This window comes from Saimiri boliviensis, chromosome 20 (assembly GCF_048565385.1).
Source record: "Saimiri boliviensis isolate mSaiBol1 chromosome 20, mSaiBol1.pri, whole genome shotgun sequence".
Taxonomy (NCBI): Eukaryota; Metazoa; Chordata; class Mammalia; order Primates; family Cebidae; genus Saimiri; species Saimiri boliviensis.
Genome location: NC_133468.1, coordinates 12,260,174 through 12,287,290, shown reverse-complemented (window position 1 = coordinate 12,287,290; position 27,117 = coordinate 12,260,174). Strand labels below are relative to the sequence as shown.

The following is a 27,117-nucleotide window of genomic DNA, read 5'->3' as shown; positions in this document are numbered from 1 at the left end:
TGAGAACACATGGACACAGGGTAGGGAGCATCAAACACTGGGGTCTGTTGGGAGGGAATAGGGGAAGAACAGCGGGGGAAAGGGAGGTTGGGGAGGGATAACATGGGGAGAAATGCCAGGTATAGGTGACAGGGGGATGGAGACAGCAAACCACATTGCTATGTAGGTACCTTTGCAACAATCCTGCATGTTCTGCACATGTACCCCAGAACCTAAAGTGCAATTTTATATATAAATATATGTGTGTGTGTGTGTGTGTGTGTGTGTGTGTGTGTGTGTGTATTTGTTGTTTAGCACCTATCACGACTTGATTTTTTTGGCGTGTATTTGTTTTATATATATATATATATATGCATATACATATATATGTATATGCATATATATATACACATGTATATGCATATATATGCACATACACATGTATATACATATATATACGCATGTGTATATATATATATATATATATATAAAACAAATACACATGTCAAAAAAATCAAGTCATAATATGTGCTAAACAATGAATTAAAATGGGATGGTAGAAAAAGAGTAAGTCAAATGGCTGACTGAATACATAAGACACCTGCCGTCTCCTGAAAGAAGAACCAAAATTGTGAATAAATAATCTTATACCTCAAATAGAAGAGAGCACTTGAGTCCTATGGAGAACTCACAGGCAACATTTAAGGCACAGAAAGAGAAGGAAGCAAGCAGCCAGCTCAGCCAAGATTGGCCAGGAGCTCAGAGGGGCTCAGAATTGCAGAGAAAGGGGTAAATGAGAAAACTTAGGCAGTCCACATGCCTGCCACAGACTACTGCAATCTAAACCACGTGAAAGCTTTTCTACCCTTACGAACTCTTAGCATGAGCAGTGATTTGAAGACCCTGCAAAGGCATTGCACCAGCCAGGGAACTTGTGCTGGGTCACTCACCCTTGCAGACCTGAACGGCTGCAGCAGGGTACCATTTGAGGAGTGCAGCCATCACAGGACCACATCTGTCCCTGGAAACCACAGCCCTTGTATCTCTACATCCTGGGAGCTCCTGCTGACATTCCCCAGTGTCCACCCAGAGAGCTGCAATGACACAGCCCTGGCCTGACCAAAGGTGCTACAGGGTCCTCAATACTCTAGCCCACAGGGCGTACTACTCCCTAGGTAAAGGATGGCAGAGCACAACAAAAGCCCATAGGACAAAGGAAACCAAAGCACATGCTTTCCAGACCTAAGAGCTTCCTGTGTGGGGCTGTCAGAAGTGACCTTACCCTCAGCAGTGACACAGACTCTCTGCTCAGCTTTGTGAGTAGAGAATGAAATCCTGTCACGCTGGGAGAGTACTCTCTGTGCTCAGGCTCATGAACAGAGAACAGGCCCCTCCTCCCTCTGTTCATATACATTCCTGCTGCCATTGGCAGAGACTGGAGCAGGTGAGCCTGAGGGCTGTCTGTCTGGGGCTGTCACTGGCAAGTGTGACCCCACTGATGGCATGGCCTCCATGCTCAGGCTCAGGCATAAAGGGTGGGGATTCCTCCTCACTTCTGTGTGGCACTATGCTGTTGCCACTGCAGAGAACAGAAGAGCCAGAAAGCAGCATGTCGGGGCAGTGGGTGGTGATCTCACACCACGGCTGCCACAACCACCAGCCTACACACTCAAGACCCAGAGAGTCATCCTACCACTGCTACTTCCATCACCCACACCACATGGGCCACCCAAGAACCCTAGAATCTGTTCACCCACACAGCCCACTGCTGCTACTACCAGCATATGTGCAAACCACCTGGAGGACCAAGAATCAGCTTGTTCATAACTTCCAATACAAGTGCCAGCCTATACCTGCTGGGGTACAAAGACAGGCACATTCATCCCACCATTGCCACCCCTGGGGCCTGAAGACTGAGACCTACCTGGCTTCCCAGGTTCCACCACAAATTCACTACAGCTTCCACTAATAACTGCACCCTAACCCTCCAAGAAAATTACAGAAAGCACTAATGCTATTTATAACCAAAGAAATAATAGAGACTACCTACTGCATATATCCAGAATCAAAGCCAAAGTGCCCTACCCAACCAATACCACAAATACTTCTTCAGGAAAAAGGCCTCCCCTACAAAAGTAAATTCAAAAATAGGAAGAAGCAACTGTTAAACTGGATGTGCAGATATCACCATAAGTCCATGGGAAACATGAAAAAGCAAGGAAATAGAACACCTCCAAAGGAACACAGTACATCTCCAGCAATAGAGCCTATTCAAAAAAAAAACCTTTTTTTTTTTCAAAATTCCAGATAAAGAATCAAAATATTGCTTTTAAAGCAGCTCAGTGTGTTATAAGAGAAATCTGAAAAACAATACAAAGAAGTCAGACAATTCAGGATATGAATAAGAAATTTACCAAAAGAGATTTTAAAAAATAGAAATTCTGGAACTGAAGAATTCATTGAGGATAATACAAAATACATTTGAAAGCTTCAACAGTAAGCTAGATCAGGCATTAGGACTTTTTGAAACCATCTAGTCAGACAAAAAAAATTTTTGAAAGAATAAGAATGAACACAGCCTTCATAACACATGAAACAACATAAAGTGATTGAATATTCAAATTGCCAGCATCCATGGGAACAAAGAGACAAAGTAAGGATCAGAAAGCCCATTTACAGAAATAATAGATTAAAAGTTCCCATTTATCTCAAGAAATGTAGACATTCAGATACAGGAAACTCATCGATCCCTAGGAAGATAACAATGCAGAAAGGTCTTTTCTATGGCACATTATAGTCTGATTATGTAAAGAAAAGCGTAAAGAGCAAATCCTTAAAACTGTAAAAGGAAAGCATCTAGTCACCTATAAAAGGAATCCCATCAGACTAACAGTGGATTTCTCAGCAGAAACTTTACAGGCCAGAAGACAATGGGATGATAATTAATACTCAAAGTACAAAAAGAAAAACTGGCCAAGAATACTTCTATGCAGAAAAATGAACCTTTGTAAATGACAGAGAAATAAAGGTTTTCTAGGAGAAGCAAATGCTAAGGCAATTTATTTGTTACCACTGGATTACAGCCACAAGAAATGTTCAAGGGAGTCCTAAACCTGAAAACAAAGGATAACAGTTACCATCATGAAAACACACAAGAGTATAAAATTCACTGGTAAAGCAATCACACTAAGAGAAGAAAGGTCTAAAATAGTACCACTACAGAAATTCACCAAACCACCACAATTAGTAAGAGAAAAGGAAATGAAAAAAGAGTACATAAAACAACTAGAAAACAATTAACAATATGACAGGAACAAACCTTCATATATCAGTAATAGCCTTAAACATAAATGGATTAAATTATCCAGTTAAAAAGATACGGAATAGCTGAATGGATTTAAAAAAAAAAAACAAAAAAAAAAAACAAAAAAAAAAACTTGATCCAACTATATACTGCTTACAAGAAACTCACCTTAACAGTAAACACATATAGATGAAAGTAAAAAGATGAAGAGATAATCCACACAAACAAAAATCAAAAGTGAGCAGGAATAGCTGCCCTTATATCAGATAAAACAGATTTTACTTTAAAAACAATAGGGAGAAAAAAAGACAAAGAAGGTCATTATGTAATGATAAAGGAATCAATCCAGCAAGAGGATATAACAGTTCTAAATTGTATACATGTACCCAACACTGGAACAACTGGATTCCTAAAATGACTAAATCTGAAGACAGACACTACAATATAATAATAGTGGAGGACTTCAACATACCACTCTCAGCATTAAACAGATCATCTAGACAGAAAGTCAACAAAGAAACATTGCATTTAAACTGGACTTTAGACCAGATGAACCTAACAGAGCTTCAGAATCTACTCAACTGCAGAATACACATTGTTTTCATCAGAACGTGAAATATTCTCTAGGATAGACCATATGTTAAGCCACAAAACAGGTATCAACAAAAATTTTTTTTAGAGACAGGATTTCACTCTGTCATCCAGGCTGCAGCACGGTGGCGTGGTCATGCATCACTACAGCTTTGAGTTCCCAAGCTCAAGCAGTTCTCCTGCCTTAGCCTCCCAAGTGACTGGGACTACAGACATGTGCCACCATGCCCAGCATTTTTTGTTTTTTAGAGACAGGTTTTTGTTATGTTACCCAGGCTGGTCTCAAACTCCTAAGCTCAAGCAGTCTGCTCACCTTGGCCTCCCAAAGTGCTGTAATTACAGGCATGAGCCACCCCACCTGGCCCAACAAATTTTTTTTTTTTTTTTTTTTTTTTGAGACGGAGTTTCGCTCTTGTTACCCAGGCTGGAGTGCAATGGCACGATCTCGGCTCACCGCAACCTCCGCCTCCTGGGTTCAGGCAATTCTCCTGCCTCAGCCTCCTGAGTAGCTGGGATTACAGGCATATGCCACCATGCCCAGCTGATTTTTTGTATTTTTAGTAGAGACGGGGTTTCACCATGTTGACCAGGATGGTCTCGATCTCTCGACCTCGTGATCCACCCGCCTCGGCCTCCCAAAGTGCTGGGATTACAGGCTTGAGCCACCGCGCCCGGCCAACAAATTTTTAAAACTTGAAATTATATCAGGCATCTTTTCAGACCACAGTGGAATAAAACCAGAAGTCAATACCAAAAGGAACTTGGAAACTGTATAAATAAATAGAAATTAAACAACACGCTCCCAAATAACCATTGGGTCAATGAAAAATCATAGTGGAAATAAAAAAAAGCTTCTCGAAACAAATGAAAATGGAAACATAACATAGCAAAACCTGTGGGATATAGCAAAAGCAGTGCTAAGGAATTTTATAGCAATAAATGCCAATATCCAAAAAAGTGGAAAGATTATACATTAACAGTCTTAACAGTGCACCTCAGGAAGCTGGAAAAGGAAGGAACAACCAAACCCAAAATTAGCAGGAGAAAAGAAAGAGTTAAGATCAGAGCAGAACTAAATGAAATAGAGACTAAGAAGTAAAAAATGCAAAGAGTCGACAAAACAAAAAGTTGGTTCTTCTTCAAAAAGATCAGCAAAATAGGTAAACCACTAGCCAGACTACCCAAGAAAAAAAACAAATAAAATCGGAAATGAAAAAGGAGACATTACAGTTGATACCACAGATATATGAAAAACCATCAGAGACTATTGTGAACAATTATATGCTCACCAACTAGAAAACCTAGAAGAAATGGATAATTTACTGAAAACATACAAGGTTCTGAAATTGAACCAGGAAGAAATAGAAGTCCTGAACAGACCAATAACAACTGATGAAATCAAATCAGTAATTTAAAAGAAAAAAAAAAAAAAACACTGTCAACAAAAAAAAAGCTCAAGACCAGATGAATTCAAATCCAGACACACAAACATACAAAACCAAATATACAAAGAAGCATTAACACCAATCCTCCTGAAACTGTTCCAAAAAATTGAGGAGGAGGAGGGAACTTTCCCTACCCCATTCTATGAGGTCACTATCACCCTGATGCCAATACCAGACAAGGATGCAACAAAAAAAGAAAACTACAGGCCAGTGTCCTTGATGAGCATAGGTACAGAAAATGCTAGCAAATCAAATCCAATAGCATATCCAAAAGATAATGCACCATGATCAAATGGGATTTATCCTAGGAATGCAATGTTAATTCAACATGCACAAATGATTAAATGTGATACATCACACCAACAAAATTAAGAACAAAAACCCATATCATCATTTCAATAGATACAGAGAAACCATTGGATAAAATACAGCATCCCTTCATGATAAAAACCCTCAACAAACTAGACATAGAAGGAACATACCTCAAACCAATAAAGGCCATACGTAACAAACCCACAGCCAAAATCATACTGAATGGGGAAAAGTTGAAAGCATTCCCTCCAAGAACTGAAACAAAACAAGGATTCCCATTTTCTCCACTCTTACTCAACAAAGTGCTGAAAGTCCTAGCCAGAGCAGTGATGCAGGAGAAGAAATAAAAGGCATCCAAATTGGAAAAGTGAAAGTCAAATTGTCCTTCTTTGCTGATGATAGCTCTTACACTCAGAAAAACCTAAAGATTGCAAAACACTTAGATTTGGTAAAAGAGTGTACTAAAGTTGCAGGATAGAAAATCATTTTACAAGAATCAATTGCATTTCTGTATACCAATAATGATCTATTGGAGAATGAAATCAAGTAGGCAATGCCATTTACAATAGCTATAAAATACCTAGGAGGCCAGGCACAGTGGCTCACGCCTGTAATCCCAGCACTTTGGGAGGCTGAGGCAGGCAGATCACCTGAGGTCGGGAGTTCGAGACCAGCCTGACCAACATGGAGAAACCCTGTCTCTACTAAAAATACAAAATTAGCCGGGTGCAGTGGCACATGCCTGTAATCCAGGAGGCTTGGCAGGAGAATCGCTTACTTGGGAGGCTGAGGCAGGAGAATCGCTTGAACCCAGGAGGTAGAGGTTGCAGCAATGAGCTAAGATCGTGCCATTGCTCTCCAGCCTGGACAACAAGAATGGAACTCCATCTCAAACAAAAAAAAAAGAAAAAAGAAAACACTTAGAAATGCATTTAACCAAGAAGATGAAAGATCTCTCTAAGGAAAACTACAAAACACTGATGAAAGAAGTTGAAGATGACACAAATAAATCGAAAAAATCCTATGCTCATAGATCAGAAGAATTAATACTGTTAAAATGACCATATTGCCCAAAGCAATGTATAGATTCAGTACAATCCCTATCAAAATACCATCCTCCTTCACAGAATTTTTTTTAAATTCGAAAATTTGTATGGAACCATAAAAGAGCCTGAATAGCCAAAGTAATCTTGACCAACCAGAACTAAGCTGTAGGCATTATATTACCTGACTTCAAAGTATATTACAAGGCTATAGTAACCAAAGCAACATGATATTGGTATGAAAAGAGACACATGGACCAATGGAACAGAACAGATAGCCCAGAAATAAAGTCACGTACTTACAGCCAACCAGTCTTCAATAAAGCTGACAAGAATATACAATGGGGAAAGGACAGTCTCCAATAAAATGGTGCTGGAAAAATTGGATAGCTACATGCAGAAGAATGAAAATGGACCCCTCTCTCACCACATATAAAAATAAACTCAAAATGGATTAAAGACTTAAAGCCCAAAACTGTTAAAAAAAAAAAAATACTAAAAGAAAACTTAGGGAAGACCCTTGTGAACATTGATCTAGGCAAAAAATGTATGACAAAGACCTCAAGGGCACAGGCAACAGAAACAAAAACAGACAAATGGGCTTAATCTAAAAAGCTTCTGAATCACAAAATAAATAACCAACAGAGTAAACAGACAACCTGTTGAATAGGAGAAATATTTATAAATTATTCATCTAACAGAAGACCAATATCCAGAATATATGAGGAACTCAATTCAATAGGAAAAAAACAAATAATTCCCTTTAACACTGGACAAATAACATGAATTTCTCAAAAGAAGATATACAAACAGCCAACATGTATGTGAAAAAATGTTCAGCATCACTAATCATCAGAGAAATGCAAATTGAAACCACAGTGAGATACCATCTTTCCCCAGTCAGAATGGCTGTTATTAAAACGACAAAAAAGAAACAGATATTGTCAAGGATGCAGAGAAAAAGGAAACTTATACACGGTTGGTGGGAATGGAAAGTAATAACAGCCACTGTGGAAAAAAGTATGGAGATTTCTCAAAAAACTAAAAATAGAATTACTATCAATCCAGCAGTCCTACTACTGGGAGTATACCCAAAGGAAAATAAGTCAGTATATCACAGGGATACCTCACTCGCATGTTTATGATCTCAGTATTCACAGCAGCAAAGACACAGAATCAACCTAAGTATCCATCAACAGATGAACGGATAAAGAAAATGTGGTATATATACACAGTGGAATACTGTTCAGCCATTAAAAAAAGAAAGAAATAATGTATTTTGTAGCAACATGGTTGGAACTGGAGGTCTTTATCTTAAGTGAAATAAGCCAGGCACAGAAAGACAGATACCACATGTTCTCACTCATATGTGGGAGCTAAAAAATTTAATAACGTGAAGGTAGAGAATGGAACGATAGATAACAAGGGTCAGGCATGGTGGCTGACCGTAATCCCAGCACTTTGGGAGGCTGAGGTGGAAGGATCGCTTGAGGTCAGGAGTTTGAGACCAGCCTGGCCAATAAGGTGAAACCTTATCTCTACTAAAAGTACAAAAATTAGCTGGGTATGGTGGTGGGTGCCTGTAATCCCAGCTACTCAGGAGGCAGAGGCAGGAGAATGGCTTGAACCTGGGAGGTGGAGGTTGTGGTGAACTGAGTTTGTGCACTGCACTCTGGGCAATAGAGCGAGATTCTGTCTCAAAAATAAATAAATAAAATACAAAAATTAGGCCAGGCGCGGTGGTGGATGCCTATAATCCCAGCTACTTGGGAAGGCTGAGGCAGAAGAATCACCCGAACCCGAGAGGCAGAGGTTGCAGTAAGCCAAGATCATGCCACTGCACTGCAGCCTAGGTGACAGAGTGAGACTACGTCTCAAAAAAAAAAAAAAAAAAAAAAAATTATCTGGGTGTGGTGGTGCACACACCTGTGGTTGCAGCTACTCAGGAGGCTCACGTAGGAGAATAGCTTGAACCCGGAGGCAGAGATTGCAGTGAGCCATGATCTCTTCCTCTGTCTCAAAAAAAAAAAAAAAAAAAAAAAAAAATAGATAACCGAGACTGGAAAGGGGAGAAAGGGAGAGGATGAAGAGAAGTAGGTTAAAATGTACAAACATGCAGATGGAAGGAATAAATTCAGTGTTGGATAGCAGAGTCAGGTGACTGTAGCTAACGAAAGTGTATTACACTCAGGTGACAGACGCCCTAAGTACCGTAATTTGATCAGAAAGCGTGATATACATTTAACAAAACTTCACATGTACCCTATAAATTTGTACAAATTTAAAAAACAAATGGATAGAGAGTGTCTAAATGCAGCTATTTTAGAACTGATGGAGGAAGGCCTCTAAGGTTAGTCATAGCAGGAATGGGTGCATTTCAAGCAGAAGTAAAGCATAGCCTAAAAACCTAAACGAGGAAAAGTAAGAGCACGCAAAAAGTTGAACCAACTAGGAACTACGAGATCATTTCCCATGAAGTTCATTATTAATACAACTTATATCAAGAATAAAAGAGGATATGTTGTTACTCTGAACACACTACTGAATTGGATGCCCTGTGGTATGAATGTAATACGAGGGTGACACATTTAGGAAATATTTAGAACTTAGAGATTTTACACATTAGTTTCACCCCCCACACCTCCCAAAAAAGACAAAAAAAACTAAGAGAGAAGAGAGCTTTGGTGTTGAAAGCATTGAAATAGCCAGGAAAACAAATGGGAAGGGAAACACTTCTATGAGCTGGGTGCTGTGTTACAGTTTTTGGACACAATCTTAATGCCATACCTTACAAAGTAGGCAATATGAATCACATCTTACAAAGGTGCACCTGAAGCTCAGAGAAGTCACACCTCTAGGAAATAATACATTCAAACCTAGACTCATTTCTTTCCAAAACCACTGCACCACCCAAATAGGCCTTTTGTCTCTGAAATTGCCCTTCAGACTGTATTTTTCTAAGACCTTCACTCTTTGTGTTGTGGTGACAGGTTTTGAGCTGAAGGCAGATTTCAGCTTAGCCTCATTCTCCCTGACTCTCGGTTAAGCACTCCTTTCCTGTACAGTAACTTTTCAGCACTGCTTTCGGTGATAGGTCTGAGTGAGCAGTCAACGATTAATGATGCATGTGTTTCCTGTAGAGACTGGCTTCAGGAGAAGGGGGCTACTTGACTGTTTTCAGTGCCAAACTACAAGTTGCTAAAGAGGACAAAATGCCAATTAGGCTTAAAAATTATTTCCAAAATTACAGATGTAAGCTGTTTAAAAATATTTTAAATACCAAGAACTAGGACAAAATGCGACAATTTCTGACTTCTGCCTATATTTTATGTCTGGAAAGTGTCATTATTGGAGTCTCACATAGTAGCTTGAGCTGCAGATAAAGAAAACCAATAGTTATACATGGTCTTCAGCACCATTCATTCTGTTTTTGACTAAATGCCCTGTGATCCTTACAATTCCACACTTTAAAATCTACCCTGAAATAACATTTATCTTTTTCAAGGTCCTCAACCATAAATCAACCATAATGGAAGCTCTTCTTGCTTTTATCGCAAGGATATATGCTCCAATCTTTGTGTCTAAAGTGTTTACCTGGCTTTTTCACAGCTGACTCAGTAGATTGGAACCTTTTAATGCAACCTGCATGGCATGTGGTCACCAAATCTATGCGAAGTCTTTATAATTTTATGTGATTGATAGCATATTGCTCTTCACTGGTGAGGGGAACCATATCTGCTTCCTGCTTATCATTGTAGATGTCAAGTTACTTAATCCATTTACTTTCATGATTGGGACTTCAAATGTAGAAATATGAAGGAAAAGAAAAAAGCAACCAGGCTCAACAAGTCCATGTCTGACTCTTAGGCCTAGCCAGTTTCCGCTATGCTATTCTACGTCCCAGGGTTATAAAACCAAAGCTCCCTTTTCTACAAAGTAACCCAGTTAATAGGGAAAGATGAAGAATAAATTAACTAATTAATTAATCAGTTATTTGATTAATCAGTCAAATGCCATGTCTTTAGGAGGGGGGAAAAAAGCTCTATTTTTGGCTTTTATTATTTTTTAATTGGTGCATGATAAGTTTATATATTTACAGGGTAATGTGATATTTTGATGTATGTGTTGTATAATGACCATTTAGGGTATCCATCACTGTAAATATTTATCATTTCTTTGGGTTGGGAACATTCAAAATCTGCTCTTTTAGCTACTTGAAAATATATAACAAATTGTTCATTATAGTCACCTTATTAGGGCTATAGAACACTACAACTTACTCCTCTTATCTAGCTATACTTTTGTATCCATTTACCAACCTTTGGAAAAGCTCGTTTGTAGTTCCACAGTTTTCCAAAACTGTGGTCCATGGCCGTCTTTTAGACCTGCATTCAACCCCTCATCCCTCATGATCCCGAATTAGCTACCATTTTCCTCTGTATTAAATGCATATGACGGTATTTCAAAACTTGCCCCAAAACTTCCCTCTTTCTATTTTCCATGGCATTTCTCTCTAAAGTGATATATGTTGAGTTTTTAAACTATAGTGTTATATCAATGCTAGGTATTATTATTAAACACAACTCAAGACCTTCTAGGAAAACTTTCTGAGGTCAGCTTTAGCTACTCATTCTTTAATTAATTCTGCTGATATTTCACCTCGAATCTATGTCAGGCAAACCTATGTCTCAGAACCTCAGAGATGAATAAGATGAATGAGAAACTATTCCCTTAGAAAGTTTATAATCTGCTTCTCAACCCTGCTCTCTTAATCTACTTCTCCTCTTGAGTCTACCCATTCACCATTTTAATTGTTGCTCTGGTTAACTGTTTTTCTTACTAATCATAAACGCCCAGGGATCACGTCCAAATGTTATTAGCCAAAAAATGTGGGCTGTGTCATGCTGATTCAAAACCACGGACTTCTGATAAGCAACTTAATCTCTAAGCTTCAGTTTTCTCATTTGAAATGCAAATTATACTTTATAAAGTAGTTGTTACAAGTGAGATAATAATTTTAGTGTACAAAGGAGATAATAAATGGTTACTCTGTCATCACTTACTTGTCAGTAACACCTGCGTTAACCGTCTAGATTAGATGTAAATGTCTCTGTCCACTATTGGATACCCTCAAATAAGACCCTCAACCCGCTCTGCCAGCCTTCTCTTACATCTCCTCTACATATTTGCTATCTCAAAGCAAAAGTTCTGCATTTTGTTTTTTTTTTTTTGGGTGGGGGGAGGACAGAGTCTCACTCTGTCTCCAGGTGCCAGGCTGGATACAGGCACATGCCACCACACCCAGCTAAATTTTGTATTTTTAATAGAGACAGGGTTTCACCATGTTGGCCAGGATGGTCTCGATCTCTTGACCTCGTGATCTGCCTGCCTCAGCCTCCCAAAGTGCTGGGATTATAGGCGTGAGCCACCATGCCCGGCCTACTTCTAGAATATGCCCTTCTCTTTTTACCATAAAGCAAACTAGTAGTTACTGCCATTTTTTGAGTGCCCATTGTGATTTAGGAAGGTGTTTTAGCCTAGACATGGTAGCACATATAATCCCAGCACTTTGGGACACCGAGGCTAGCAGATTGCTTGAGCTCAGAAGTTCAAGACTAGCCTGAGCAAAATGACAAAACTCTATCTCTACAAAAAATACAAAAAGTAGCCAGGCATGGTGGTGCACACCCACAGTTGCAGCTATTTGGGAGGCTGAGGTGGGAGGATTGCTTGAGCTCAGGAGGTCAAGGCCAAGGTCAGTGAGCCAAGATCATATCACTTCACTCCAGCCTGGGTGACAGAGTGAGACCCTATCTCAACAACAACAAAAAGGTGTTTGGTGCTTACATACATTTTTGCTTATTACCTAGTTTTAACATAGTGGTTAAGAATAGAGATCCAGAAAAAACAAATATATGTTCCCATTTGTTAGTGGGAGCTAAGCTATGAGGACGCACAGGCGTGAGAATGATGCAGTGGACTTTGAGGACTCAGGCAGAAGGAAGGTCGGGGGTAAAGGATAAAAGACGGCACGTTGGGTACAGAGTACACTGCTTGGTTGTTGGGTGCACGAACATCTCAGAAATTACCACTAAGGAACGTACTCATGTAATCAAAAACCACCTATTCCCCAAAAATTATTGGAATAAAAAAATTAAAAATACAATGAAAATTTTTTAAAAGAGTAGAGCTCCAGAGTCTAACTCCTTGTTTATTTTCATAGCTTAGCTGTGTGACCTTGGACAAGTCACTTAAGCGCTCTAGAGCTCAGTGTCCTTATCTGTAAATGGAGATAATAACAGTAACTATTATAGTGTTGTATGAGAATTAAAAATAATAACTTGTATAAAGCAGTTAACACAGTAACTCATAGTAAGCTCTTAATAAATGTCAGCTATTTTTATTACTAATGAACTTCTTGTCATTTTCTTCTCATTCAACTCTGCAAGGTCTCTTACAAATGGTGAAAGAAAGTGAAGTAGCTCTTTCCAATCAGCAACACAGCAAGTAATTGGCAATGATGGGACTTGAAACTAGAACTGTCTGGCTCCAAAATCCATACCTTTCCCACCACACTCTTGCCTTGTGCTAATCCCCCTACCTGAAAAGTATCCTTCCTTATGTCTAACTGGAATAATCGTTTGAAACCCATATCAGGCGCTACCTCCTTCAGCAAACTCTCCTTGATCCCCATGTAAATGTGGTCTCCCCCTCAAAATCCTCAATTTGTCATTTTTATACAGCATTATCCTACAGTGACTTGCATATTAAACCATGAGTTTTTTGACACCAGGACAGGGTTAGACCACCGTTTCCTGTAAAACAGAGACTTTAAGTAGATACTTAATAAACAGTCACTTGAACTGAACAGAGGTTGTTAAGGTCACAAATGGAAAAATCTGCCTAATTCAATCCAGGAATTATTTATTTATGTGTCTCTAGGCCAGGCCCTATAATAGACACTGAGTTCAAAGAGTTATATAAGACAGATTCCTGGCCAGGTATGACGTCGCTCTCGCCTGTAATCCCAGCACTTTGGGAGGCCGAGGCGGGTGGATCACCTGAGGTCAGGAATTCAACCAGCCTGGCCGACAAGGAGAAACCCCATCTCTACTAAAGATACCAAAATAGCCAGGCGTGGTGGTGGGCACCTGTAATTTCAGCTACTCAGGAGGCTGATGCAGGAGAATGGCTTGAACCCAGGAAGCAGAGGTTGCAGTGAACTGAGATCATACCATTACACTCCAGTAATGGCAATAATGAAACTCTGCCTCAAAAAAAAAAAAAAAAAAAAAAAATCCTGCCCTCAAAGAACTTGCAATTTGATGCAAGCGCTTTGAAATCAGGAAGTAATTATTTCTAATGGAGCCATTATATAATCAAATGAAGCAAAAACTTCAGTGATGCAAATGAATTCTTATTTATTATTTGTACAGATACAGTTGTCTCCTCCAGCTGCTGTACCAGTTTAGACTCCATCGTCACGTACCTCTTCAAGCACATAGCAAAAGAGGGCAAGAAGCCACTTCGATGCAGAGAGGCTACCCAGGCTGGTCAGAGACTATTTCATTTTATGCAGCAAAACCCAGATGTCCTGCAGCAGGTAACTGGTGGTTGGTCACCTAGCTTAAGAAACAAAGGTTCCCAGGAGCCATACTTGGCCCTGAATGTATCTTAGAGTAGCTGGTCTTGCCAAGACTTTTTACCAGTTATTATCTGGGAGTATTTTCCTTGTAAGTGGGAAAAAACACAGGCCTTAGGATTACCCACCCTCAAGAAATACCTGGGTTGTTCATCGCACTTCAGTGGAGCTAAAATTCAAAAGAGGATAGTTTTTCCAGAGGTCTGAGAAAGATTAGACAAAACTGGAACTGGAAACAGCCTCTGATTTCTCTCCTGGAGGCTCTGATAATGTCATCTAAAGTTTGCCTTGTGAATACTCTTGTATACTGGGAAATTACAATTTGCTGGGATCCCAGTGTATTTCAGGTAGCTTGTTAGGAACTTTTCATTCATCATATCATAGTTGGTATTTTTCCCATTTTAAAATGAGAAATCTTGGTTCAGATAGGTTAGGTAATATGTCCAGTAACATCTAACTAACAAGTAATAAAGCTGCAATATGTTTATTTTCTAATGTATTTTCTAACTAGCTAGTGGGTTAGGTCCAAGTTTAATACCATTTTTAAAAACTTACTTGTGCAAATCACAGTAATGGCATGCATAAGAAATGAATATTGCAAGGTGCGGTACCTGTAGTACCAGCTGCTCCAGAGGCAGAGACAGGAGGATTGCTTGAGCCCAGAAGTCAAGACCAGCCTGGGCAACGTAGCAAGACCCCATCTCTAAAAAAGAAAATTTAAAAATTAAAAAATATGCATGCCAAAAATATTTTAAAGAGAACAATACCATTTTTTATGGCCATGCCATGACCATATTTTCTTTCTTTCTTTTTTTTTTTTTTTTGGAGACAGGGTCTCACTCTGTCACCCATGCTGTAGTGCAGTGGTGCGATCTGGGCTCACTGCAGCCTCTGCCTCTGGCTCTCAAGGGCTCATGCGATCCTCCCACCTCAGCCTCTTCCTGAGTAGCTGAGGCTACAGGTGCACACCACCACATCCAGCCAATTTTTTTGCTTTTTTTGTGGAGACAGGCTTTTTGCCACATTGCCCAGGTTGGTTTTGAACTCCTGATTACACACAGTCTTCTCACGTTAGCCTCCCAAAGTATTGAGATTACAAGTGTGAGTCACTGTGCCTGGCCCCATCACATATTTTCTAATTCCACTAAATTTGGAAAGTATCTTAATCCTGTTTTCAGTTGTTTTCTTTTGCCAAATTCTATCCATAAGTTTGTAATTTGCAAACGTAAACACTTCAATAGTGTGTTGCTATATGATCATTAGGGACCAAATGTCAGCTGGGCGCAGTGGCTCCCATCTGTAATTCCAGCACTTTGGGAGACCAAAGCAGGTAGATCACAAGGTCAGGAGTTCGAGACCAACCTGGCCAATATGGTGAAATCCTGTCTCTACTAAAAATACAAAATTTAGTGGAGCGTGGTGGCATGTGCCTGCAGTCCCAGCAACTCAGGAGGCTGAGGCAGGAGAATCGCCTGAACCTGGGAAGCAGATGTTGCAGTGAGCTAAGATCATACAAGTGTACCCCAGCCTGGGCAACAAAGTGAGACTGTCTCAGAAAAAAAAAAAAAAAAAAGAAAATGTCACTTTATATCAGTAAATGATGAAAATAGACTGAGAGACAGCTATGAAAGAAGTTTCCTTCTTGGCTGTCATTTTTGCTGGTATTTAAATGAAATTATGTAAACTTTATTCATGGTAATGTTTCAATTAACCAGTTATTTTCCAGGGATAATGGGTGCCATTCATATTTTGTGTAACTAGGCAAAGGGTTGTAGACCTATAACTATTTGGTGTGACCCTGGAACTGTTGCAACATCTTAGTAATATAAAGGAAAAAGGAAGGTACCTCACATTTAGTGAGAATTTATTATGTGCCAGGTTCAAGAGTTATTAAGATTCATAAGAAATAATTTCTCTCCTTACAAAATGTCTTGTCATGGGACAAAGAGACAAGTAACTCACAGTTATTTGATAATTTCATTAATATAGTGACGACAAAGTAAAATACAAGGGGAATATTGTCAGAGAATTCTCCTTATTTAGACCCCACAACAACCCTGAAAAGTGGATATCAGCATCCCCATTGTACAGATGAATAAACCAAGGTACAGAGAGATCAACTGGAAAGTGGTAGAGTTGGAATTTGAATCAAGGTCTGTTTGACTCAAAAGTCCAAGTCCTTACTACTCACCCCATTGATATTCAAGGCAAGGATAATATCTCAGGTTCACCTGGAATGGCTTTTCATTTTACATTCTATCAAAATGTCAGTGCGTCTCTCCTCCCTCCCCACCCCACCCAAATGCAGTAGCCACTGGTACTGGTGGGAGTGGGTCACAGCCCTCGTGTGTTTTGCATGGAGAAGGTTGAGGATCACTGGCTTAGAGCATGTCCCCACTGAAAAGAAGTAAATATTCACAGATTGGCTAGAAATTAGACCCGGCCTTTACCTACCCTGCCATGGCAAGGCACAAGTCCACCACCAAATCACTCCTGCCAGCACTCAGCCATAATCACAGTATTGTCCCATAAACTTTGGCAGAAACTTTTAAGTTGGTGGAAAATTTTAGCAAAAATCAATGGGCTATGGCCCTAGATAAAATACTATCAGATTTTGCAAAGCAAGTAATGTGGTTGAGCAGGAGACAAATCAAGTTTGTCTTTACTCAGAATTACCATGCATTTGTTGGTTTAAGTAATCTCTGTGTGTTAATAATACTTGGTAATCCTTCACTTGATAGCATATGACTAAGTAGTGATATATCTTTATCAACAGTGGAATACATTCTATTTATTTGGAATGTAGGCTTTCAGATAGCATTTTAAATATTAATGACCAGGCTCTGGTAGTCAGCATAAATATGATTTGCATTAGCACTAGGTTATATCATCTTGAGTGCTCTGATGTCAGCTATTAGGTATAGTAATATCTGACATCATCTCCTTAGGTCACTGACAACTTTGACCTCTATTCTTATGCACAGTTTCTGTCGTCTCAAAAGCTCTTTTGAATTGATTTGAAATTTTGACTCTTCCCTTTATGAGGCAGTAAAATTGATAATTATTCAGATGGGAACAGAGCGCTGAGTGAAAAATCAATTCCACCCGCTCTCTGCTGCGTATAAAATTACTTCTGAGTCGGCTGGACTGAACGGATGGCCAGAGTAAAAGCAGCAGGCAGGAGTAGTGGGAAGAATTAGCTGGACAGAACTAATAGCCTGAAGGGATGGACTTGAAAAAGAGGGAGTGGGCCAGTTGGGGGTTATTATGAGCAGGGATGGGTCCCATTGATCATCTGTTTACATCAGCTTTCCAAGACCTTATAAATCAGCCCTGAAGAGCAGCAGAACCCAAGATTCAGCCTGTTACCGGTGGGATTTTGTATTGGATTATTTTCATTTTCACACTCAGATGAAAAGTGAGCCATTGATTATTCATTGGTTGCCCATTAAATGCTGTTTTTTATAGATGATTTGCCTATCACAGAAGGTAATGAACAAGGTTGCTGCTTCATAACGTGAGGTTTCAGTTTTCAAGGCATCTGTGTCGGTTAAGTAATGCCTAACCCTATTAAAAGGAATGGATTACAAATTGCTTAACAGTGCTGAAAAACTAGACCCTGATGACTAATTGTGCTTGGAGTTTAGAGAGGGTTTGTCAGCTCTTTAAACTAAACTGATGCAATGATACAGCAATTATTTACTAGTTTGAACTGTTTTTCCCCACAACCTGGGCCTATTTTGCTGGAAGCATAATTGCGTGAGGAATGTTAATTCCAAATTGCAAAAGTTATCTCCTCGAGCTTCCATAGTAAAGGAAGCATGAACCTACATAAAGCCTTTCCAGCACCCTTGCAGACCTTTCGTTTGTATGTAGCAGCCTGAGAAAGCTATTGTAAGTGCCTCTCACCTGGAAATGTGTTTATTATGCCCTGCGACGTGGCTTTAAAGCTTCAATATTTTTTAAAATGTTCTCCAAATAAGCCATTTTTCATATTTTGCAAACAGCTCTAACTTTGCAAGCATTAAAATTTAGTCCGTATGAAGATCCATGTAAATGAATCTATTTGAAGTAAAAACGATTGCTTCACCAGCACTGCTTTGACCTAACACTTGAAAAAAACCTAGTTTACATAAATTAAGGTGGGAAATTCCCCAAGCATTTTTATGTTATTAGAAGGATAAACTAAAAATTTAAAAAGAGACCAACAGTAACAGTGATCAGATTACTAATTACTACTCATCCGTAGCAGATAAGACATGGATCTGCTACGGTAATTCAGAAGACAACAATTCTATGTGAAATTTTTTCAGTTTCATCACTGGTCATTAAGTCTCTGTATCTATAACTATGTGTTATCACACATAGTTACAGCTACAAATATCTATAACTGAATTTATTTTACACACATCTATTTATCTATTTTGCTCAAGTCAACTGTACTGAAATTCAAAAGAAATTCTAATTGTGATTTTCTTTCCCTTTTTCCTCCTTCCTTTTTATATTATGTTATTTATTTATTTATTGCTAACATGGCATTTAACTACATTGTGAAGAGCTGTCAGGAGCGATAAAAATCATACTTCAGGAGGGACTTAAGCTGAAAGAACATTCACCCTTTTCCTCAATCAGTCAGTCAATCAATGAAAATTGCTTTTGTATAGTGCTCTTCATGACATGCATCCCAAAGTGAATTACAGCAAAAGGGAAATCATCTGCTCTTTTTTCATTTCTGTGTTTAGGCTGAAGTGATATTGCTCAACATTTTGACATACTATACAAGACATCTTTCATACTTAAGATTCCATTCCATAATACTAAGTAGGAGAAAATGCAGTCGCATATTTAACTGGTGTTGAGATTTTGGCCTGCAGAACCTTCGCAAGACTCTTACAGTCAAAAACATTTAAGCAGATGAAATACAGTCATATCTCTTATCCTCTTAAAAAGAATAGTCAGATTTTCTAATGTTAATAAAGACATTTCTAGTGATCCTTAAATAAAAAGTACGCTCTTCATGTAACCCATTAGCTCAATCTGGTTGATTTACAACTTTATTCTCAATAATACAGCAGTATATTGATATCAAAAACAAGCTGAAAGAACAATCACAACTAGATCAGGTAATAACGGATTTAAAAGGTTTAAAGGAAGCCAAGGATATGTCATTAGAGACTGAAATTGGAAAATTGGCACTCAAATTCCATAACAGAATTTTTGCACATGGTGCTACAATCTTGGTATTAACAGCAAATTGGTACATATACATAGTGGGAAGAAAAATAATATTGGCAAAATGTAAGTGCTTCTATTCACAATAGCAAAGACATGAAATCAACCGAAATGCCCATCAGTAGTTGACTGGATAGAGAAAATATGGTACATATATACACCGTGGAATACAACACAGCCATAAAAAAGAAAGTGATCATGTCCTTTGCAGCAACATGGATGGAGCTGGAGGCTATTATCCTAAATGAACTAACACAGAAATAGAAAACGAAATACAGCATGTTCTCACTTGTAAGTGGGAGCTAAACACTGAGCACACATGGACGTGAAGGGAACAACAGATACCGGGGCCTACTTGAGAGTGCAGAGTTAGAGGAGGGTGGAGATTGAAAAACTACCTATTGGGGGTACTGTGCTTATTACCTGGGTGAAAAGTAATCTGTACACCAGATCCCCGTGACATGCAATTTACCTATATAACAACCCTGTCCATGTACCCTAAACCTAAAATAAAAGTTCTAAAATTTAGAACTTTAAGAAATAAAATTTTTAGAACGTAAGTGCTTACTATGTGCAGGCACTAGCTTAGCCTCCTTAGACGCATTATCTGGTTTAATCATCACAGTGCCTTTGTGAAGGTGTAGTATTATCGTCACCATTTTACAGATATAGAAACTGAGGCACAAAAAGGGTAGGAAACCTTCCTGAGGTCACAAAGTCAGTAACTGGAAGAAGTAAAATTTTAGCCGAAATCTGTTTAACTCTAGGGTCCACATGCTTAAACACAAAGCTATCATTGTTCCTTTGTTGAGTGGCTTCTAATCTAAAGTATGTATGTTTTGAGCATATACAATGAGGCAAGTTGAGCTTCCAGTAAGTCCCTTTGGGGCCAACGTTAAGGTAGAATGGTTTAAAGCAGTCATCCTATACCCCAGCATTATACTACAGCCAGGACAAAACAGATGGGCAGTGACCCAAAGAGGCAGCGGGCAAGGGAGAAGGGGGCTGCTTTGTCAGCTGGTGCAGAAAAAGCCCTGTGGCTCCCACCACCACCAAGGCAGACCTAACCAAGCTTCCACTCTCTTATTCTACACCCACACCCATGCATTAATGTTATAGTCAGATGTTGAAGGTATAGAATTCAGTAGGACATGTATGCTTGAGAAGGTCAGAACCTAGGAGTACAGCTGTTCTATAATATTCTTTGTGACTTTTCTTTAATGCCTCCAAGCTCTTGAGGTTTAACCCGATTTTTCTAGGACAGAATCAATATGGCAGCTGTGAAATGAAGATGGGGAAGCAACATGTGCTGTGCGTCTCTCTCCGGTATCCAGCACGTCTCTATGCAGTGTCCTGACTTCCACCACTGATTCATTAGCATAGAATGCCATTTTTTTTTACCCTCTCTCTGGTTGTAGACTGCTTCTGTTTTCTAAGGGAAATTTCTGCTGTTGAGTACCATTAACCCCATCAGTGGTCATTCTTAAGGTCTGAATCTGACACCGGAGTTCCTTTGAGCCTCCTTCTCACTTTCCTATCCGTTATAATTACACCAGGTGTCACAAACTAAGATGCCTATAGGGCCAAGAAGCAGAAAACCTGAATGAGGTAGACATGAAGGAGTCCGAAAGCTGAGTGCACATCTCTGTCTAAAGGGGGCAGCCTCAGCACACCTCCAGCTAATTGTCGCTTGGAAGGTCAGACCCAGTGTTGCCGGATACACTGAAATTTCTCCCTTGAAGAACAGCCAGAAAATCAGATTTTTTAATGTGGCCACTGATTGAAAAAATTTTTTTTAATCATAGAAACACTTGGCAGGCCAACACTGTGTGCCTGGATACCGGCTTTCTACTTCTGTGGTATGCAGTCTTAAGGAATTTCACAACTAAGATCTCCCAATGCATGATACCGGGTATTTCTCACAGCCAACCCACGTAGCACTGCTACAGTGATTATTTTTATTTCCGTCTGGGTTTTTGCTCATTTCTGAAGCATACATTTTTGGTTAGTTTTAAAAGAATCTAGTTATTTTGATTTTACTTAATCTGTTGCTCTGGGGTTTTTTTCTTAATTTATTTTGCTCCTGCTTTTACTTTTACTATACTTGTCTCTACTGGAACTTAAAGGGACTATTTTATCACTTTTGGGTTACATCTTTGCACACAAGGAATACAATAAACAGGCGATGAAATGAAACTTATTGATACTTTTCAAACTTTCTTTTTCTTCAAAATAACCAGATTTGTTTGAGGTAAAAATAAAGTTTAGTTTGATCAGTGTGTGTCTGTGTGTCTGTGTGTGTGTGTGTGTGCGTGTGTGTTTCTGTGTGTGTGTGTACGTGTACAAAATCTAACTATTAAGGCTCAAAATAAAATATTTAAGAGGTCCGGGACTGGCCAAAGTATCTAGGTAAAAACCAGGTAATGAAAGTCTAAAAGAGAGTAAACTTTTTAAGAATGAAAAATTTGTGGCCATTGCCTGGAGAGATCAGTTTAGAAAATTAATGCTTACAATTTTTAAAATAGGGAAACACTAGTTGTTTTAATATTAAGATGACATTTTACCTATGATGTTATAAAAGTATTTATAAGAATGGTCTAGTCCAGCTCCTTTGTTACTAACCATATCTTTGCCATTTTAATTTTTATTATAGAAATATTTGATGAATGACTATTTCAATGGTAACAAAATGGTATTTTAAAACAGAAAAACCAATTAAAAATAGATTTATTATTGATTGATAAGTCATCAAATTAACATTGTAGCCACAAGAATACACATTTATGGAGTGTTTTTTTCCTTCCCTCAAAGATCACCTACATCCTGGTGCTGGTCCCAGCACCCGCCAGAGCCTGACACTTCATGAAAGTCAATGAATGTTTGCAAAGTAAACCCCAAAAATATTAGTTTTCAGAAGTATGATCTGCAGGCAGTGATTTTAAGTATCACATCTAGCGCAGTCATAGACTGCTGTGTAATAAACCAGATGGTAATGCTAAGGTAAGATTATATCATGATATACTGTAGAATAACCCTGCTGAAATTCTACGAGAAAATTTTATTCTAAACGTGGGTGAAGAAAGGAAAAAGTACTTCAAATATTGTTCCAAATGGTTAATGAAACAGAGAGGAACCCCCCAACCCCCACCAGGATGTGTGTTTTTCTACCTCTAAGCACAGTTTAAGGATGTAACCCATTGATAGCATAACTTGCCTTATTAATTGAAAGGGATGGAATCCACCAGATGTACCCAAGCCAGTAGAGAGTTGGGTGACTAAGCAACAGCAAAGACACCATATTGAGTGAGCCAGAATCCAGTCTCCAAGTCATTTATTTCAGCCAGTGACAATACATTTAAACTCCTGTGCCTCAGCAGTGATTGATGGTTTAATATCATATATAATTTTTTTAATGAAGGAAAACCATTTAAATATGTTACCATTTGCACTGGTATTCTCCTATGTACATAACTGCATTTAATCATTATGGGGATTGTTTTTATACTTGTGTAATTTGTATCCAAGAAATAACTGTCAAAGTCATCTCATGCTGTAGCTAGAAATGGTACAGTGTGCTTCATACTTGAATAGATTCATTCTTCCCTGTACATAATTAAGAGTATTGGAGCTTTCACTATTACCACATGGGAATTCCATGTTTACATTTCTGAGAATGAAAAATTAGTCACAATGTGCTTTTTCAGGTTCCCGTTTTCTGAGGTTCCGATATTTAAGTACCTTAGTTTTGTGCCAGTGTGTATGATTTGAGGAGTTTGATTTTAAGACTTTTAATATTAAAATACGTAATAAAATTTTATTATCTAATTACAAGAGGGTTTAGCCTCTTATTAAAGTTGCTAAATCAGGCCTAGATTAGCATTATAAAGGCACAGTTTGACATGGAATACTCGAAAGTCAAGTTTGAGGGAGCGGAGGGTTTTGTTGTTGTTTTGAGGTGGGGTTCCCCTACCCCCACCCCTCACACGAAATAACACGGATGAAATGCTCGTATGGCAACAAACAAGAAGCAATTTGGAACGGTGAAGAAGGAGTGGAGGTGTCAGTCTAGGATGGTACCCTTAGGCAAGGCAGCTGGTATATGTAGCCTTTTGTTTATCTGCTACTGGTTTATGTAGCCTTTAGGCCGGCACCAGAAACAATCACTCCTACAGGGTCAGCTGCTGGTCAGAAGCAAAGTAAGAAAAGATTTTGCGTCCAAACACAGCAGCCATAATTTCTGTACAGCTGGCACCTGCTACTGGTGCACAGCATGAAGGTGAAAGGTCAAAGAGGCAGTTGTTCAAAACTCAAGAATGGCTTAAAGGGACTTGTAGATTAATCTGCTTTATTAACTTCTGTATATTAGATAACTATTGCTGTGAATGACAGTACATCTTTTTGAATAAGTCACATCTCTTTCTCTTTTAAATTAGCTTTTGAGTAATGAATATTAAATAGAAAGCATTTCAGGGGTAATTAAATGAAAACAGAATGATGTCATTTTACAATTATATTTGTATGTTTATAGAATAGGGGAATTACAATGTTTTACAAGGAGCTAAAAGAGAAAAAAGAGCCAGCTCTTCATGAAGAAGAATTTGGAATACATAAGCCGCATATCCATTAGGCTTTGTCTTTAAACTAAAAAATACGATGTGGTTTGGAACTTAGTGTGAAGTCACTGGGTGCTGTTGGCTTGATCTGGTATTCTCAGGGGCTCCTAGTGCTTTCCTTATGAATTAAAGGGGACTGTAATCTGTCATCTCTCTTTTATCTGCAGTTTAGCTATTAGTCTGCAACAAATGTTCTCAGGATAGCCAAGGAGTGGTAAAAAAAAAAAAAAAAAAAAAAACTGAACAGCCATGTCTTTTACTCGTACTCATGTAAAGCAGATAGAGAATATTTCATAAGGGAAAAAAGCACCACGACACAGGGTTATCCCAATAATAATTAAGCATGCTTTATAACAGTCTCTTACCAGTATGGCAAATGGCAACCAAAATGGTTTTTAGCCTATTCATTACTAGTGGCCAGCATAATTGCTGTTCTTATAAATTAAGAATAAAAAGAATTCACTAAATATATCTTTTTTAAAAAACCTATGCAAGGAAAATTTCTAACCCATAGATTAAATACTAACCCCAACTCTGGGAAGGCTTTTAACAATATGTATTCGAAAGGAATTGGTTTTATCTGTTGACGTTCGGTGATTTTTGGTTTGTATTTTTTTGTTCTTGTTTTCTTAAGAACTCTCAGAAACAGCAGCACTGCAGAGAACCTCTGTGCCTTTATGCTAATATAACACAGCAGCATTTATTTCTTATTTCACAAATAGAAGTTATTGAGGATTTCACTTGCACTCCCAAGTTTCGATACATGTACAGCCTTTCTACTCTTAGTGTTTCTGTGACATAAGAAAATGATGCCTAGGATCATCTCCCTGCATCACACAAAGCTAGCCCAGGACTTAGCAGACACATCCTAAATTTGTGTGACTATCTCAAAGATGATGGCTACCTTGGCCAAAAAATGATTCAGTAGTGTTTTCTTACCATACATACCATTCCAGAGAACCTTCCTGAATCCTTCTTGAAGACCTAAACTTTTCCTTCAGCCTGCTATTTCCTGAGGGTTTCTGGGAAGTAAGACATCGCTGTAGAAGGAAAACCTCAGGCTCAAACAGATCATTTTAATGAGTGATTATTATGAAAAAAAAGTAGAATTAATTTTATGCTAGGCTGTGTGCAAAGTGCCTTACATATATGTATATGTATATATTTCTGTTGACAACTTGTAACTCTGTGAGGTAGGTATTTTTATCTCCATTTTATAATCAAAATATTATCATTATAGTTCTGAGAAGTTAAATAATTCACCCAGTATCCTACAGCTGATAAGTAGCAGAACATGTGCTCTGAACCAGTATACAGTACTAGCAACTAACTGGCCTAGAAACAGGATTGGCAGGGAGGGAAGAGTGACAGGAAGGAAGAGCCATACAGCATTCTTCAATCAAGGACTGAATTCAGTCTTCAGTCCTGGAGCCTAGGACTTTTTTTTTCTTTGTGTGAGACAGAGTTTCTCTCTTGTTGCCCAGGCTGGAGTGCAGTGGCATGATCTTGGTTCACCACAATCTCTGCCTCCCAGGTTCAAGTGATTCTCCTGCCTCAGCCTCCCAAGTAGCTGGGATTACAGGCATGCGCCACCACACCCGGCTAGTTTTTGTATTTTTAGTAGAGACGAGGTTTCTCTGTGTTGGTCAGGCTGGTCTCAAACTCCCGACCTCAGATGATCTGCCTGCCTCAGCCTCCCAAAGTGCTGGGATTACAGGCATAAGCCACCATGCATGGCCTAAGACTCTTTTTTGTTGTTGCTTTTGAGAAATGATTGGACAGGAAGTAGACACTTGACCCAAGCTGACTCAGTTAGAGTCTTTCCACCCTAGATTTAGAAACTGGCAGTTAAAAGATGCTGGTTGCCAGGCACAGTGGCTCATTCCTGTAATGTCTGCACTTTGAAAAGCTGAAACAGGAGGATTGCTTAAGGCCAGGAGTTCCTGACCAGCCTGGACAACATAAGAATGGGTTAGAAATTTTCCTTGCAGAGGTTTTTTTAAAAAGATACATTTAGCGAATTCTTTTTATTCTTAATTTACAATAATAGCAATTATGCCGGCCACTATTAATGAACAGGCTAAAACCATTTTGGTTGCCATTTGCCATACTGGTGAGAGACTGTTATAAAGCAAGCTTAGTTATTATTGGGATAACCCTGTGTAGCGGTACTTTTTTCCCTTTTTTCTGTCTCTACAAAAAAAAAAATTAAATTTTTTTAAAAAAATTTTTAGGCCAGATGTGATGGCTCATGCCTGTAATTCCAGCACTTTGGGAGGCCGAGGCAGGTGGATCACCTGAGGCCGGGAGTTTGAGACCAGCCTGACCAAGATAGAGAAACCCCATCTGTACTAAAAATACAAAATTAGCCAGGCGTGACAGTGCATGCCTGTAACCCCAGCTACTTGTGAGGCTGAGGCAGGAGAATCACTTGAACCTGGGAGGCGGAGGTTGTGGTGAACCAAGATCATGCCATTGCACTCCAGCCTGGGCAACAAGAGCAAAACTTCATCTCAGAAAAAAAAAAAAAAAAAAATTAAATGCTGGTCAACTACTAGTCCTCAACTAAATTGAAGACTTGAAAACTCAAGAGCCATGAGGCAGCCATTCCCTGCCACGTGCTCAGAGAAATAGCCAGTCTTAGAGAGGAGAAAAAAGAAGCAGATATGCTGAGGATCTCAAATGAGAGACCAAGCAGCCCCAGAGAAAGAAAAAGACTGAGAAATACCCTGCCAGCTGCCTTGTCCATGGTTCCAACCCCTCGAGAAACTTCACTGCACTGCCTTGTCTGGGGGACGAACTACTTCTTATAGACCTAAATTTTATCAGAGGTAGTCTTTCTGTCCTGACAGCCAAAAGAATCTTGACTCGGGAAAGTGAGGACAAAATGAACCAATGAGTATAGATTTACCTAACACAAAGAAAGTATTCAATAAACATGTAAAATTGGCCTTTA

General features: G+C 39.0%; 1 protein-coding gene across 3 annotated transcripts in view; it reads left to right on the top strand.

Moving 5' to 3' along the window:
• Window positions 1–27,117, top strand: part of RANBP17 (RAN binding protein 17) — a 318,395-nt gene that overhangs the window by 267,717 nt on the left and 23,561 nt on the right. For 2 of the 3 annotated variants that reach the window (XM_074390456.1, XM_039460716.2), the window contains one exon: window positions 14,111–14,277. The exons of the other annotated variant lie outside the window; for it this stretch is intronic. In XM_074390456.1, coding sequence (XP_074246557.1) covers window positions 14,111–14,277 — 167 coding nt within the window. The remainder of the gene's footprint in view (window positions 1–14,110; window positions 14,278–27,117) is intronic. 3 annotated transcript variants of the gene reach the window in all.